The sequence below is a fragment of the Trichechus manatus genome, unplaced genomic scaffold, assembly GCF_000243295.1.
Source record: "Trichechus manatus latirostris isolate Lorelei unplaced genomic scaffold, TriManLat1.0 scaffold00012, whole genome shotgun sequence".
Taxonomy (NCBI): domain Eukaryota; kingdom Metazoa; phylum Chordata; class Mammalia; order Sirenia; family Trichechidae; genus Trichechus; species Trichechus manatus.
Genome location: NW_004443948.1, coordinates 20,313,743 through 20,330,453, shown reverse-complemented (window position 1 = coordinate 20,330,453; position 16,711 = coordinate 20,313,743). Strand labels below are relative to the sequence as shown.

General features: G+C 37.3%; 1 protein-coding gene across 2 annotated transcripts in view; it reads left to right on the top strand.

Annotated features, from left to right (window-relative positions):
- TMPRSS15 (transmembrane serine protease 15) overlaps positions 1–15,126 on the top strand; it is a 145,425-nt gene extending 130,299 nt beyond the window's left edge. For both annotated transcript variants that reach the window (XM_004371353.2, XM_004371352.2), the window contains exons 22-25: positions 4,034–4,215; positions 5,923–6,018; positions 9,710–9,849; positions 14,812–15,126. In XM_004371353.2, the coding sequence (XP_004371410.1) occupies positions 4,034–4,215; positions 5,923–6,018; positions 9,710–9,849; positions 14,812–14,967 (574 nt within the window). In that variant the 3' untranslated portion in view covers positions 14,968–15,126. The remainder of the gene's footprint in view (positions 1–4,033; positions 4,216–5,922; positions 6,019–9,709; positions 9,850–14,811) is intronic.
- Positions 15,127–16,711: the final 1,585 nt, after the last annotated feature.

The following is a 16,711-nucleotide window of genomic DNA, read 5'->3' as shown; positions in this document are numbered from 1 at the left end:
ACAGCCTTCAGTATGGATTACACCTCAACATAAAGAAAACAAAAATCTTTACAACTGGACCAATAAGCAACATCATGATAAACGGAGAAAATATTGAAGTTCTCAAAGATTTCATTTTACATGCATCCACAATCAATGCCCGTGGAAGCAGCAGTCAAGAAATCAAGTGACGCATTCCATTAGGCAAATCTGCTGCAAAAGACCTCTTTAAAAGTGTTAAAAAGCAAAGATGTCACATTGAGGATTAAGGTGCACCTGACCCAAGCCATGGTATTTTCAATTGCTTCCTATGCATGCAGAAGCTGGATAATGAATAAGGAAGACCAAAGAACTGATGCCTTTCAGTTATGGTGTTGGTGAAGAATATTGAGTATACCATGGACTACTAGAGGAATGAACAAATCTGTCTTGGAAGAAGTACAGCCAGAATGCTCCTTAGAAGCAAGGATAGCAAGACTTCTTCTCACGTACTTTGGACATGTTATTAGGAGGGGCCAGTCCCTGGAGAAGGACATCATGCTTCATAAAGTACAGAGTCAACGAAAAAGAGGAAGACCCTCAATGAGATGGATTGATGCATTGGCTGCAACAATGGACTCAAACATAGCAATGATTATGAGGATGGTGCAGGACCAGGTAGTGTTTTGTTCTGTTGTACACAGTGTCACTATGAGTCGGAACTGACTCGACAGCACCTAACAACAACAACATACCACATTGAGAATACAATGTAAAATACTTACAAATAGACATTCTGATGGTTAGAACAGTGAAGTTATTTACACACCAGCACACAGCCATATAGAGTAGGATAGCATTAGTTTACCCCATCCAGTGCAGCATTTATGGAGCACCTATTACTTGGTAAAGTAGAGGGTCAGCTAAAGAGAGGGAAACCCTGAGTGAGATGGATTGACACCGTGGCTGCAACAGGGGGCTCAAACATAGCAAGGATTGTGAGGATGGCTCAGGACTGGGCAGTGTTTCATTCTGTTGTATATAAGGTCGGTATGGGTCGGAACCAATTCAGTGACACCTAGCAACAATAACAATCGTGTGCCAGGTACTGTGCTAGTCTTGAGGTTACATAGGTCAGGAATGTATTTCTTTCTGCTCTCCCCACTTGTGCCTCTCTATCCCTTGCTACTAGGAGCAACATTTTGCTAGGACAGGGCAGACCAAGGTAAACCAAGTGCAAAGCAACAGAAATGTGGGCAACTTCCCCAAAGGGTAGGCTGCTGGGTACCTTGAATGATCTCAATCTGTGCTGATCCTACCTGAAGGTGCCCAGTTTCTGCTATATTCACTCTATATTGGATTGGGGCTTGCCTGTTCTGTGAGGTTATTTCCTTCTCCCACCCCCATCTTTCTCCTCTCCCCCAGATCTCCCCTGCTTTGATAGAATATAGAGTCTTCGAGACCAGAAATTCTTAAAGATATATGTCCCCTCTTTGCATCTCAACTGATTTCTCTGAATGTTTCTGTATTAGGTTCCTAGGATTGCCATAACAAGTTATCCTAAACTAGGTGGCTTAAAACAACATAAATTTGTTCTCTCACAGTTCTTCTGGAGTCCAGAAGTGCAAAATGAAGGTGTCAGCAGAGCTGGTTCCTTCTGGAGGCTCTGAGGGAGAAACTGCCCCAACCCTCTCTCCTAAGCTTCTTGGGGCTACCTGAAATCCTTGGCTTTCCTTAGTTTGTAGACGCCATTATTCCAATCTCTACCTCCATTTTCACATGACCTTCTTCTCTGTGTCTCTTTGTGTCCTCTCCTCTTCTTATGAGGATGCTAGTAATTCAGTTTGGCGACTACCCCAAATCCAGGATGATTTCATTTTGAGATCTTCAATTACATCTCAAATGAAGTCACATTCTGAGTTTCCAAGTGGACATAAGTTGCATGGAGACACAATTCAATCCACTACAGATTCTTTCTCCCACATCTTGGCTTTGGATGAATGGAAAAGCTAGGAAGATTTTACATTGCTCAACATCCCCTAACAGTTATTACAAAGGACTAGATTCCTGGATCCCACTCCAGCCTTCCACATTACAATCCCCGGAGGTGGAAACTGGGTCTGAATTTTTAAAGAACACTCAGGCAATTCTTATAAGCAATGAAGTTTGAGAACCACTGGCTATAACTTCTATATTCCAAGCTGTTTTCCACTGAGGAAAGGCTCTGGAATTACCGTAGGATATAATAGTGGCTCTTGGGCTGGTGTTGGGCTTGTGGAGGGGAAGTTAAGTACATAGACACAGAATGGTGTGTGGAGAAGGGCTTGAGAAAGAAATTTAAACGATGCTTGTAGGAGGGATATTTCCTATCTATCATCCTACTTATAGATGCTGGAGAAGAGAAAATATTAAAAAGGGGCTATTTTCCATGCAGCACAGTAATGATTTTGGAAATCATTAAGAATGTGTCAGATTAACTTTGTTGTAAGTTGTATTTAATTAGAACAATAGCTTGAAGCACGTATATTTATTCTTCACAGTTTGTGGTTTGTATATTAGTTATCTACTTGACACCTTAAAATAATGAGAAGAAATATTGATTATTAAATTTTGTGTTACCTACAAGCCGTCTCACATCAGTAATTGTATTTATCAGTTCTCAGATGGAGTATTTTAAAAAGAGATAAGAATTTGTGAGTTTATCTACTCTTTCTCTGAATTGCCTTACTTTAATATTGATTTAAATCTATACTAAATACTTTTCTGAACTTACAATCTGATTATTTCTGAATAAAGCAGGTAGAATGCATTTAAAGAGGTATTACTATCATTTTTGGTAATTAAATATATTCTAAAATAGAATGCAAATAATGGGTTTTTATTCCATGGGCAAGCTTGATAGTTATTATTTAAATGGTATATTGTTTATCCACATAACTAATTATAAACTTTATCTGCAGTATTGTTCTCACTTTAATATTTAAACTGTTGAGAGCAAGCATTTAATTACCTGTGACTAGTTTTCGGGAGCTGTAAGTGGGCACTGGTAAAATCTGTGCCTATGACAAGGTCAGAAACACAACCAATTCTTACAAACACCTTTAAGTCACTGCTTTGGCAGATAGGAGGCCCTTAATAAAAGGGAGGTATTCTATTGCTATAAAACACTTAGGTGAACTTCCTCCAATTTTAATTAGTATGATTTTCAGTGGATGCCTTGGGTATTTCTTGGTTTTTCTAATGACTTCTACTTGACCAAACACAATCCTTTGAGTAACAAAACAAAGTGATGAATAAATACCCAGACACAGATGAAAAGATAGACAGATAGACTTGGAATAACTACGTCCTTCATACATTTGTAGGTGACCTGCATTTTAACATTTGAAATCCCATGGTAAGCTAGACATTTGCAACTGTAAGGACTGAATCAATAGCTCTGCCTGTGCTTCTGTACTGTGCTGTCATTGAGTGTTACCCTTTATTGTGGATGCAGCTTAGTGGTTTAATGCCAACTGTTCACTAGTAATTTCTTAGCATGAAGCCATTACAGGCTAATAGCACATTTCGGAGTTCCTGCACACTTTGAAAATATAATACACTATCCAACAGAATCTGTCCTATAACACAAATGTTATCCATTATCGATGGCCAACATTGTATATAGCAAATTATTCAAGTTCATTGTATATGGAAAACTATTCCTATATTAGATTATATATTCATATATTAGATTATATGGGAAATTATTCAAGTTCATTGTATATGGAAAATTATTCAAGTTCATATATTAGATTATAAGCATTATAATCTGTTTCACTGCTTACGTTAGCTCTGTGTGAATCCAGGGACCCCCTTAAACTCGAGGTTGCTTCTGGGTTTCCTTCCACTTCTCCTACAGCTGCCCTCGTTGTCTGAAGAAGCACAAGACACAGGGCACAATCTCCACCATGGAATGTGATCTAAAGCAGTAGTTCAGGAAAAAATAGTTCTGAAATATCTATCTTAAAGATCTCTGAAAACTACCTGATTTGGATGGAGAAGCTTTCTTAAACTTCTGTGTTATAATCTTCAGGAGAAACTTAGAGCCCTCTAAGTGGAGTGCAATCCTAGGCCTGCATATGACATCGAATCTGACTTCTCCTCAAATAGTAACTCGGCTGATAGATCAAATTGTGATAAACCCACATTACAATAAACGAAGAAAGGACAGTGACATCGCCCTGATGCACCTTGAATTGAAAGTGAATTACACAGGTAAAAGAAACCACTTCTCGTTGCCTAATCTGTTCAAATTAATTTAAAATTTAGATTTGAAATATAATCAGTATCAATTCATTAATAACCCATAAAAGTTGGATAATTACTTACGAAAATAACTGAATCTTAATAGTTTAAATAAAATTTGGGAATGGAGAGAAACATATTCAATGACCTACAGCAAGGTGTTGAAATCCAACTTTCTACAAGTTAACTAGTAGAATAAAACTCACAGAGCCCTCTATAAGCCCTCTTTAAGGAGCACCTCAGAGAAAATAGGTCATGTTGTCATGCACATCCTCTCTACTTCTGAGGTAAAAGAATGTCAATCCATCTGCCACCAAAGCTAGAGTCAGACATAAACCAGGAGAAGAGCATACGTGCTAAGAGTAAAGTGAGTAAGAATTAAATTATCCACAGAACAGTTTTTAAAGGAGATTTTATAATATTACTAGAGTAACAGATGGAGGACTTTCTCCAAATACTCGGATAATTTGCACAAAATCACCAGAGGAAGTGAACTTTATCCTGAAAGATTCTCTTCAACCCCAGACGTAACTCTGAAACCTTTCCCAATCCCAGTGAGAAGAAAGTGCTCCCATCTCTGTGCTCTCGTGGAATTAGGTCTGCATATATATCACAGTATTTGTCAAAGGCAGACTATTACTACGGCTAGTTGTTGAGCCCTGTCCTGAAGGGTAAACACTGTACCTTACTCCTCTTTTTGTCTGCGCTGGTTCTTATATGTAAGGGATGCTTAATAAAGGTCAGGTGGCTTGTGAATTGCTGCAGAAGGGCTTTAAAAGTCAGTGACCAGTGTTAATGTTTCCTGAAGGGCCCTGTAAAACAGCTGCCTAAAAGCTTTTTTAATGTGGAGAAAATCTAAAGAGCCTCAGCACATTTGCCCAAGTTTCCTTTAATTTACCCTGAAAAATACTTCCCAAGATTTTCATAGAACTGGCACTATTTTCTGTAAAAAACCATGATTATTTAAATACCAAATATAAATGATTAATTCCCAGAAAATCAGGAGACTAAATAAACCAAAAAATAAACAAAACCAGTTGTCATCCATTCGATTCAGATGCATGTGTGTCAACCCCATGTATGTCAGAGTAGAACTGTGCTCCATAGGTTTTTCAATGACTGTGAACTTCTTTCAGTAGATCGTCAGGCCTTTCTTTTGAGGTGTCTCTGGGTGAACTTGACCCACCAACCTTTCAGTTACTATTTCAGTTAGTATCTGAACTGAGCCGAGAGCTTAATCATTTGTGCACCTAAGGACTCCTAGGGAACTAAATAACCCATAACTAAAAAACCATTGCTATCGAGTTGATTTCGACTCGTAGTGACCCTATAGGACAGAGTAGAACTGCCCCATAGGGTTTCCAATCAGCAGCTGGTGGATTCGAACTGCCTATCTTTTGGTTAGCAGCAGAGCTCTCTACCACTGTGCCACCAGGGCTCTAGCGAACTAAACAGAAGCCCCTAAAAGACCCCCGGTGGCACCTAATCCATTGTCAAAGAAGTGCTGTTCTGAAATGCGTGTTTCCCCTAAGATTGATGTGTGAAAACTGTTTAGACAGGAAAAAACAAAAATACAGAGATTTTTTTAAGTTAAATTTTAAAATGATTGATTTTTAAGACTTATTAGAAAGGCATATGTGTCTGTTTATGTTGCTTTTTGTTTGTTCTATTTTTCAGATTATATACAACCTATTTGTTTACCAGAAGAAAACCAAGTTTTTGCTCCAGGAATGAATTGTTCTATTGCTGGCTGGGGGACACTTGTTTATCAAGGTAAATTATCAGACTCAAAAAAAAAAAAAAAAGCTTAGTAGTTACATTCTTTTATTATTATAGTTTTAAATTTTTTCTAGATTTTGTAGAGTGCATTAGAAGTCACTGGGTTATGAAAATGGCCAAGCACTCAAGTACTAACAGAAAAGGTTGGCAGTTCTAACCTACCCAGAGGTGCCTCAGAAGAAAGGCCTGGTATTCTGCTCCTAGAAGTTCACAGCCTTGTAAACCCTACGGAGCGCAGTTCTACTCTGCAACATGTGGCCTTGCCATGAGTTGGAATTGACTGGAAGGCAACTGGTTACTGGTTATAGAATGTACTATAAAACTATAATCCTTACTAGAGGGGAAGACAAGGGTCCCCCAAATTCAATATCTAATTTTAGTATTATAAATACTGTCTTAAAGAGAAAAGATACATCTATTAAAATGAATATAAGCAAAGGTTAGAAACACTTACTTTTGTAAAGCAACAAAGTTTCATGAAAAGCAAAATTCTTACCTGTTACATTTTCAAAAACTGTATTTATAAGATTTATAAATAAATATTTAAAATGTAAAGACCTCACACTCACATTCTCTAAAATGAGAAGAGAATCCCTCTTAGCTTAGCACACATGATTCTGCCTCCTGGCAGGAAGAATCATATATGGCAAAAATTTTACACTTAGGACTATAAACTGACCTGCCACTGACCCACTAGCATTAATTAATAGCATGATTTCCAGACAGAAAACCACACGCAAAAAAAAGAAGAAAGCAGCTGCCTTCGAGTCCGTTCTGACTCATGATGACCCGATGGAGCACAGAGTAGAACTTCTCCATAGGGTTTTCAAGGCTGTGACCTTTTGGAAGCAGAATGCCAGAAGACTTGTCCTCTGCGGCATGTCTGGGTGGGTTCAAACCGTACACCTTTCAGTTAGCAACCGAGCACTCAACTGTTTGCACCATCCAGGGACTCCATACAGAGAATAGATACATAGTAAAAGAAACAACGATTTAAAAAAATAGATTAAAAAAATCTAGTACTACTTACTTTGCTGTAAATATGATCACAAGGCTCACCTGCTAAGGAATAGGAAATACTCCACCAGACAGAGTTTTGGCCACTCAGTAATAGTTAAGCAAAAAGGAAAGGCACTGCAGTCCAGTAGGAGGACCTGGCCTTTGTATTCACAACAACATAGGCACGGTGCTTTAAAATCCTCATTGTATTTAAAGTGAAATTGCATGACACCTTGTGGAGGGATGCAGATCTCAAAAGCAAAGCGCTTACAACTAAATATCCTGATTTGTGATGAGAAAAAGAGTCAAGTTCTAAGTCAAAATCTTGCCCGATGATTCAGACAAAGGTTCTTTTCTGCAATGACATTATACTGCCGAAAACACATCATACTTGCTGCTCATGAAGTGTACTGAAGTCAAAGACTGTATGCGCTTTTATTTCCTCCACCTGAAAAATGTCATGATCTATTAAATTTGAAATTTAGAGAGAAAAACAATTTTAGATAGAGATTTGCTGTATCAGACTTCAAACTAAAATACATTTTATGATCACAACATAGACTCTTCAAAAACAAATCATCCACTAACAAAATTTAAGACTCTTTATTCCATAGGAAATGGGTATTTTTTTTGTTTTTTTTACAACTGAGTCAGCTTGGCTTACATTTACTTATTGTTACTAAAGATATATTTAATTGACTTAAGAAAGTCTCTAGGGGTAGTATGGTGCCAGGAAAAATAACTGTATCTGAGGTCAGTTTCATTTAGGAATAAACTACCAGATCATGTTTAAATACTTCATGGGTAATGGCAATTTTAATGAATTTTATGAACTTTGCCCTCTGATTTCTGTCTACTTAATACAATAATATTCAAGCTCCTCTCTTTTGAGTATGTTACACTAATTAATTTATCTAAGAAAACCATTACTATATTGTTGGTTAGGAAGAGATGAGGTGGTATATTACTGTTGTTGTTAACTGCTATCAAGTGGGACCTGAATCATGGTGACCCCATGCACACCACTATGGGACCATTGTCATTCAGAGGGTTTTCACTGGCTGAGTTTGGAAGTAGATCACCAGACCTTTCTTCCTAGTCCCTCTGTTCAGCATCATAACAACACACAAGCTTCCACTGGCAGATAAGTGGTGGCTTCATTTGACGTCTATTGACAGGAATAGATACTGGGGTCTCTTGCATGGAAAGCAAGAATTCTACCACTGAATCACCGTTGCCCTTGAGGTGATATTCATTAAATTAAAGCAATTAGTGAACTTAAAATAACTTTACTGAAATTGTTTATGCATGTTTGTGTGTGGGTGTTTGTATGTATTCTAAATTGCCCCCTTGGTAACTCATGCTGACAAATATTAAATATAAGGACATTGCTCACATTTTCCTGTACCAAAAAGTTTTATCATCTACCTAACCTTATTTTTTAGTCATCAAAAATGGCTTCGATTTTATTATAAAACTGATGTCCACCAGCCCGTCTATGATCCTCACAGGATGACAGTAAGATGCTGACTTTCCTCCTCCATCTCAACCTCTCCAATTCACTTTCTTAGCTAACAGTTCATTGTCAAACTGTAGAAGTCATCCAGTTCTGGGCTGATCGGGCTGCTGGCACTGGTTGGCAAAAGTCATTTGTGTATATATCCTCCCAACTGGTCTTCAGTATCATACTGGTACCTTGAAATTGGCCATGGCCACAGTGTTTACACCATGCAATTTGACAGCCCCTGAAGAGCCAGTTGTTAAACATTTACCAATACAGCTCTGAGTCATATACTGCTTTGCACCTCTACACACACGCACACATATACACACACACTTGCTTGTTTCCTCAGTTCTTTTAGGGCATAGATTCAACTTGGAAATAAGGTCGGAGGCCTTTTTGCAACAACATTGGCCATCATATGGACTACCTTATCCTCAGCTCTCTGCCTCTCTCGAGGAACCGAATAGAGGTGCTAATTATTGGAAAGTGCTTATCAAGTACCTTTTCCAGGGCACTAATCACTGGCTTCTTTTATATCCCTTCTGGGATTAGTATTTCAGAAAACAGACTCATGCTTTCAGTGGATGAATCATCTTATAAGCAGCGTGGAAGTACATTCTGCTACAAAAACACCTCCTTTCTCTTCTCTGCAGATGTGGATGACAAGCTCATTAGCTTTAGACCAGGGCACAGTTCATCTGAGCTTTGTCTTCCGCTCAGTGTGCACCTGCTCACTTACACAGCACTACAAAGAAGCTGAATGCCATTCTAGGGGAGACAGCACCTCCTCAGGTGCCAAATGAAAAGCGCCTCTGAATTTCTGAGCCATTGCTAATTTCCATGAATGAAACTCTTTGTGTTGGTGATTTTTTTTTTCCATGCGCAATCCTGTAACTGTTTAAAATTACTGGAAATACCTGAAAACCATCTAGTCCCATCCACCATTCCTGCTAGCCCTTGGGGAAGAAAGAAATACTTTAGTATTATCCATTTGGCAAAAATCCACAGATGGGATTTATTATGTGTTTTAAAGCAGAAAGTGTAGTATTTAGTTCTATTCTACGTATACACAGTACTCGGTAATGAGAGTGAAATGCTGGAATAAATAAGACTGATGGTGGTTCATTCAGGATACATGTTGATCACTTCTGACTGGTTGGTTGCATTATCCGTTTTCAACAGGTTCCACTGCAGACATATTGCAAGAAGCTGTTGTTCCTCTTCTATCAAATGACAAATGCCAACAACAAATGCCAGAATATAACATTACAGAAAATATGGTATGTGCAGGCTACCAAGAAGGCGGAACTGATAGCTGTCAGGTAAATATATAAAAGCGCTCACCCTACGTTTCTAGAAAGTGTTGCTATGCAACAATTTCATTACTTAACAATAATTTGGGAGCAAAGAAATCATCAAAGTCCCATAAATTTCACCTATTTTTTTAAACATATATTTGAGAGAGAGACAGAGAAAACTTGACAACTATGACGTTTTGCTTGTATTCATGGCCTATTAGCTTAGTCCTCTGAGTGGATCTGAGCATTAGAAACAAAACTAGTGTGTTTAAGAACAAGGGTTACAAATCAGATGTCCTTAGGAACTAGGCGTAAAATGTAAACGTGAATGTGGGAGGCAGACTAGTAAAATCAGGAGTGGTGGGCCTGGGGTAGACCCAGAGATGGCACACCTTAGCTAAAAGAATTTACTTTCAAACATTTTCAATACTAAGCAAAATTTTAAAAACTGATTTAAAAAAATAGATTTGCGAGCCAGTTTGGTTCTGGGTCTCTAATTTTCAACCCTGGGTTAGTATCCAGCGTCCTGACGTAATATCTAGATGAAAAACAACCTGAACAGAACCAGCTGACGACAGACCGCTCGCACAGGAGTGAATGAATAACTTACAGAAGAGCTCGGCATGACCCTAGCTCTGGAACTCCTATACTAAAATTTTCATGTTGTCTTTTACATTTTATTTCAAAGGTGAAATGACATGAACTCACGGCAGTGGTAATTTCAATACCACAGTAAATTTTGTGTCAATAGCGTTTGATCTGTATTACCCTCAGAGAAAAGTCTTACTCACAAACTACCCTCATTTAAGACAAAAACATCTTACCACCTGGAAATAATTTAGACAACTGTTAGCTCCTTAAGGAAACCCTGGTGGTGTAGTGGTTAAGAGCTATGGCTGCTAACCGAAAGGTTGGCAGTTTGAATCCACCAGCCCCTCCTTGGAAAGCCTATAGGGCAGTTCAGAATTGACTCAACGGCAATGGGTTTGGTTTTTGGTTTTTTTTAAGCTGCTTAAATTCCATATACATTCCAAAACTATAAAGTTAATTCTGTTAGATTTTAGCATCATCATTAATTCTTAGACGCAGCATGGAGTAGTTATTTAAAATCATGGATTCTGTGTTCAGACTAGTCTTGTTTTCTTCTTGTTTTAACACTTATTGTCGGTGAGACTTTGGACAAGTGGCTTAGATTTTACCGGGAGGTTTAAATGAGGTGATATGTGAAAGGCATAATGTATGCTCCCTGGGACAATGTAAGCTCTGAAAAATATTACAGTTTTTATTGTAAAACTTAGTAAATAAATTTTTTGGCAAGTACTGTGTATTTTAAAATTAATAGAACATTAACACATTGAAGTCCAGTGGATTCAATTAAACCTGAAAGCATTACTGAACAAATGAATAATTTACAGATATGGAAGTAGCAGTTTCCACCATGGGAAAATGGTTTCATTTTTATTTAAGTATAAACAACTCATTACACATATTAACACATATTAGCATATTCATGTCATAATAATTTGATTTGACATATGACTTTTAACAAGTGCTTATACAGAAAAATCTGTATATGTATCCACTAGCTAAATCAATGCCTCAGGTCATGCTAAACTTTCAGCTTAGTTTTACCTTTATTCTGCTTTGATGAACACTTGCAAATTCAAGACAAATGGGATAGTTTTTTCTTGCTTAACATTTATCTCTGTATCTTATACTTCTCTTTTAAAATGAAAAGTGTGATAAAGGTAAGATGCATTGCCACTTAGAGATTATCGAATTATCGTGCAAGAGGGAAATCAACTGTACAACTTCAGTTACACTTAATAGGGATTGTGTGGTAGATACCTTGCACACTAGGCAGAATATATGACTGCTGATACTATTGATGTTCAGGTTACATTAAGCCAATAACTCATACCAGAGCCTTGAAATCTTATTTTGGCTCTGATTTCTACAGAGTTTAAGTATGTTATTCATTAGCAAGTAAGAAAGCTCCTATACAGGACAATACCTGTGCAGTATAATTTTATCACAACTGAATAATCAGTACCCTAGATGGTCACATGATTTGCTTTGTTCAGCCTTAATACTGTGTTATAGAAGAGGTTTACCTGATGAAATAAGAATGCATTGGTTAAAATTATAAACCATTATACCAGCGGCTCTTGAAGCATGACCCCAGTCCAGCAGATCAGCATCACCTGGGAACTTGATACAAATGCAGATTCTCAGGTTCCACCTCAGACCAACTGAAGCAGAAAATCTGGAGGTGGAACCCAGCAATGTGTGTTTTAGCACACCCTCTAGGTGATTCTAAGTGGCTTGAGAACCACTGTTTTAAATAAAAATGTTTATCAGTCGTTACCCTCAGATAAAGAAGGTTTGAATGTTATTATTATTTACAAATATAACATCTAAGGAGAAATACAAATTTAGGTTAATAATGTATGTTTTTGGTATTCATTTATATATTTGAAGTACTTACACATCTCTGGGAGCCCTGATGGCGCAGTGGTTAAGAGCTCAGCTGCTAACTAAAAGGTCGGCAGTTCCAATCCACCAGCCGCTCCTTGGAAACCCTATGGGACAGTTCTACTCTGTCCTATAGGGTCGCTATTAGTTGAAATCGACTTAGCGGCAACGAGTTCAGGTTTTTTTGGTACACATCTCTGAGGTTGTGCGAAAAGGAAATATCTACATTGATCAAATGGGAAAATTGAGGCAAAGAAAAGTTACATAACTTATCTGAAATGGTGCAGTTGGGTGATAGGAAGTGATTGAACCACACCTAGGTCTCCCAACCAGATAGACTACCCAGTAGTTAGGCAATAAGCCCTCTGTAGACTCCTTTGAGTAACTACAACAGACCCGGTATGTCCTGGTAAGTTAAAATACTTCATGTAATCAATATCTATATTCTCTTGCCTATAAAAAAAATTAAAATATGTTAGAAAACCAAATGACTTATTTTAACACTAACATACCAATGATCATGAAGATGGCACAGGGCTGGACAGTGTTTCATTCCGCTACACATACGGTCGCCATGAGTTAAAGCTGACTCAACAGCAACTAACAAGAAACACTTAAGGGTTATTTTTAATAATTCCTGAGTCACATGTAACATTTAAGCCTGTAACTATTCTTACCTTTTTTGATATCATTCCACAAATATTTCTGAATCTGTCATATGGGCTAGAAGTCCCTGGGCGGTACAAACAGTTAACACGCTAGGCCACAACTAAAAGATTCAAGGTTCAAGTCCACCCAGAGTTGCCTCAGAAAAAGCCTGCTGATCTACTTCTGAAAAATCAGCCATTGAAAACCCTATGGAGCACAGTTCTATTCTGACACATGTGGGGTCATCATGAGTTGGAATCGACTGGAAGGCAACTGGTTGTTTTTGTTTTGTTTTTTTTCATTAACATGGGTTAAGGGTTTAGGATGCAGAGATACATCACAGTCCCTACCTTCAAATATACCATGGACTGCCAGAAGAATGAACAAACCTGTCCTGGAAGAAGTACAGTCAGAATGCTCCTTAGAAACAAGGATGGTGAGACTTTGTCTCGCTTACTTTGGACATGTTATCAGGAGGGACCAATTCCTGGAGAAACACATCATGCTTCATAGAGGGTCCATCAAAAAAGTGAAAAACTCTCAACGAGATGTACTGATATGATGGCTGCAACAAAGGGCTCAGGCATAACAGCGATTGCGAGGATAGCGCAGGACCAGGCAGTGTTTCGTTCTGTTGTACGTAGGGTCGCTATGAGTCGGAACAGACTTGACAGCACCTAACAACTTTCAAGTAGCTTAAATACATTCATCTCATGTAGAATAGAGGTAAACTGTGGTTGTTCATGCTATTTATACTCCTCTTCATCCCAGAGAAAAAAGGTGCTTTTATAGACCACATTTCTTTTCCTTAAGCATAGGGCCCCAAAATAATAATGAATCAGGCAAAAAAATCTCTGAGAATATTTTCATACATGAAGCTTGGGGTGAAATATTCTATTGTACCAGAGATTTTAAAGAAAGTACGTATATTAAAAAAACAAAAACCATTTGCCATCGAATTTGACTCATGGTGACCCCATCTGTGTCAGAGTAGAACTGTGTTCCATAGGGTTTTCAATGGCTGTTAAACATTTCAGAAGTACATCACCAGGCCTTTGTGCTACCATGGCAAATTTAAAGAAGGCTTTAAATTCCTCATAAATATAAAAAAGAACAGATTAATTCTAAAAATGCATAATCAGCATGGGAAAAATACTGTCTTTCTATGATTAAATAATACTTTGCATTATGTTTATTTACATTATACAGGACTCCTCATGTACAAATAAAATACATGTATTGACTCCACTAGGACCCGCTATATTTAATATTTACCAAAATTAAAAACATTTCTTCATCAATTGAAATCTCAGACGAAAATATATGTGTTCCCATCACTAGAAATTTCCTCATAGTCTTGCCTATTTCAGTTCAAATATTAAGTTTTTTATATGATTGTGTGTGTCTAATGTTGAAAAGTTAATGCTACTCAAGAAAACTAAAATCACCTTTACATGTGATAAAGAGCATAATATGGGATAATTTATTTTTTTCACAAAGCTCTCAATGAGACTTAGAGCTTATCTACTTTAAGAAAGCAATTGGCTTTTAATGTGTGTGTTAGAGAATTTTGTAGTAGCCATCAAAATGCCATAATTAAAGTGAGAAAACTCTTGCTATAAAAGTGCATAGTAAAAAAATTAAACATAAACGTGTTTAGCTGTCATCGTTTCTCTGTGTCCTTCCCGCGGAACAAAGGGTTCTCATTCTTGACCTCGAGCAACGCTGTGAACGTAAACAAAATGACTTGCAATTAAATCGTATTTGTGAATCGTTAGTTTTTAGCCGATTTGCTAAAAACACGTATATACATATATCAACTGACCGCACATCTACAATTTTCTTTTCCAACTCACTCTTAAGGGGGATTCGGGAGGACCGTTAATGTGCCAAGAAAACGACAGATGGTTCCTTGCTGGAGTGACGTCATTCGGATACCAGTGTGCGCGGCCTAATCGTCCAGGGGTGTATGTCCGGGTCTCCGAGTTCGCAGAATGGATACAGAGTTTTCTACATTAGTTTTCTAAACCGAACATTAAAGTCAGACAGTTTTCCCATTGTCCTCTAGGAAGCATGGAAACTGAGTTTTGTAAAAGAAAAGAAAAAATAAAGTTACTAAAAGCTTTTATTCTTACCTAAACACTAAAATGCTGTGGGGAAAACGAACAAATTAATCTCAGCAATATAGAGTAATTTAAAAATGCATTTGGATTTTATTGTGAAAGCTATTTTCACAGATAACATTTCTTGTTAGCCTTGTTTTTAAAAATCATTTTCTCTTATTCGAATGAATGTTATTTTAAACACACGTGTTCCTAGCACTAGAAATTACCTTATAGAGTTGCCTATTTCAACTGAAATGTTAAGTTTTCCAAATTTGGTTTTTTTCTTTTGGTCTAACATCAAAAATTTAATTCTACTCAAGAGGACTAAAATCAATTTTATGTGTGAGTTTTTAATTTTTAATTTTTCTAAATAGCATAATATGGAATAATTTGTCTTTTCCATAAAGCCTTTCATGATACTTGGAGGATATCTCCTTTAGTAAAATGATTGCCTTCCCATTGTCTAACTACATCATTTCAGATAAACATATGCTTAAGAAAGTTTGAGCAAAATTAGAAAAAGAAGTGAAATAAATTGTTTTTCTCACAGTCTTTTATTGTTTGAAATAAATTGCTATAAACTCTACTTCTGGCCTACCTTGCTATTATCAGAATCTTGAGTTTTTCTCTCCAAACATATTTCATTTCAAATTGAGTATATCCTGAATATCTTCCCCACTTATAAAAGATATTTATTCCAAACTCATGTCACAGAGTCTGGACTAAATTGACTGTACATTCTTCTCAAATGATCTAATTAAACAGTACGCAAACACAAGTCTAGCATTAAAATAAAAGGTAAATTAACTGATACTGTCATTCTTATTGGATTTTTTTTAACCTGGATTATGTTCACTGTCCATTTAGTTCAAGACAGAATTTTTAAGTCTGAAAACAAAATGAAACAAAATAAGACCCTCAGACACATCAAAGAAATGCAGCTAGTACAGATGTTTCTCTTGATTTACGTGGGTTACTGTGGACATTGCTAACATGCGAAAAACCTATTTAGACACAGCTGAATTGCCCATTAGAGGGTAAAAATGTGGAATAAATGAATTTGTCTCACTGATTTAATCTGTTGGATCATTTCCAGAGTAAGTGTAAACCTCAACTTAGCTTATCACACAGAATCTCTCAGTTCATTTAGGGAGACAAAATTCATGCATTTTTATTCATAATGCAAAAAATAAAAAAAACAAAACCCACATATACAACATCCTGCATGTGTGTCCATTTAGGCCAAAACAAGTGGAAGAGAGAGTAAAGAGTAAAGCAGTTGAAAGAGACTAATCAGTGTGGATCGGCCTTCAGGAAGAAACCAGACTTGAACTACACCTGGAAACCAAAAAAAAAAAAAAAACCAAACCAAAAAAAAAAAAAAACCAAACCCACTGCCATCGAGTCGATTCCAACTCATAGCGACCCTATAAGACAGAGTAGAACTGCCCCATAGGGTTTTCAAGGAGCACCTGGTGGATTTGAACTGCTGACCTTCTGGTTAGCAGCCGTAGTTGAATGATTATTATGGATGGATCAAAGCCAGCATTGGAGACCACCATGCAGGTTGGAGTGATTCTGAAGGTTCTGGGAGAGAAGACAATAGAAAATCACGGGCTGTCATACCAACAGACTTATTAGGGAATAGTCAGAGAAAG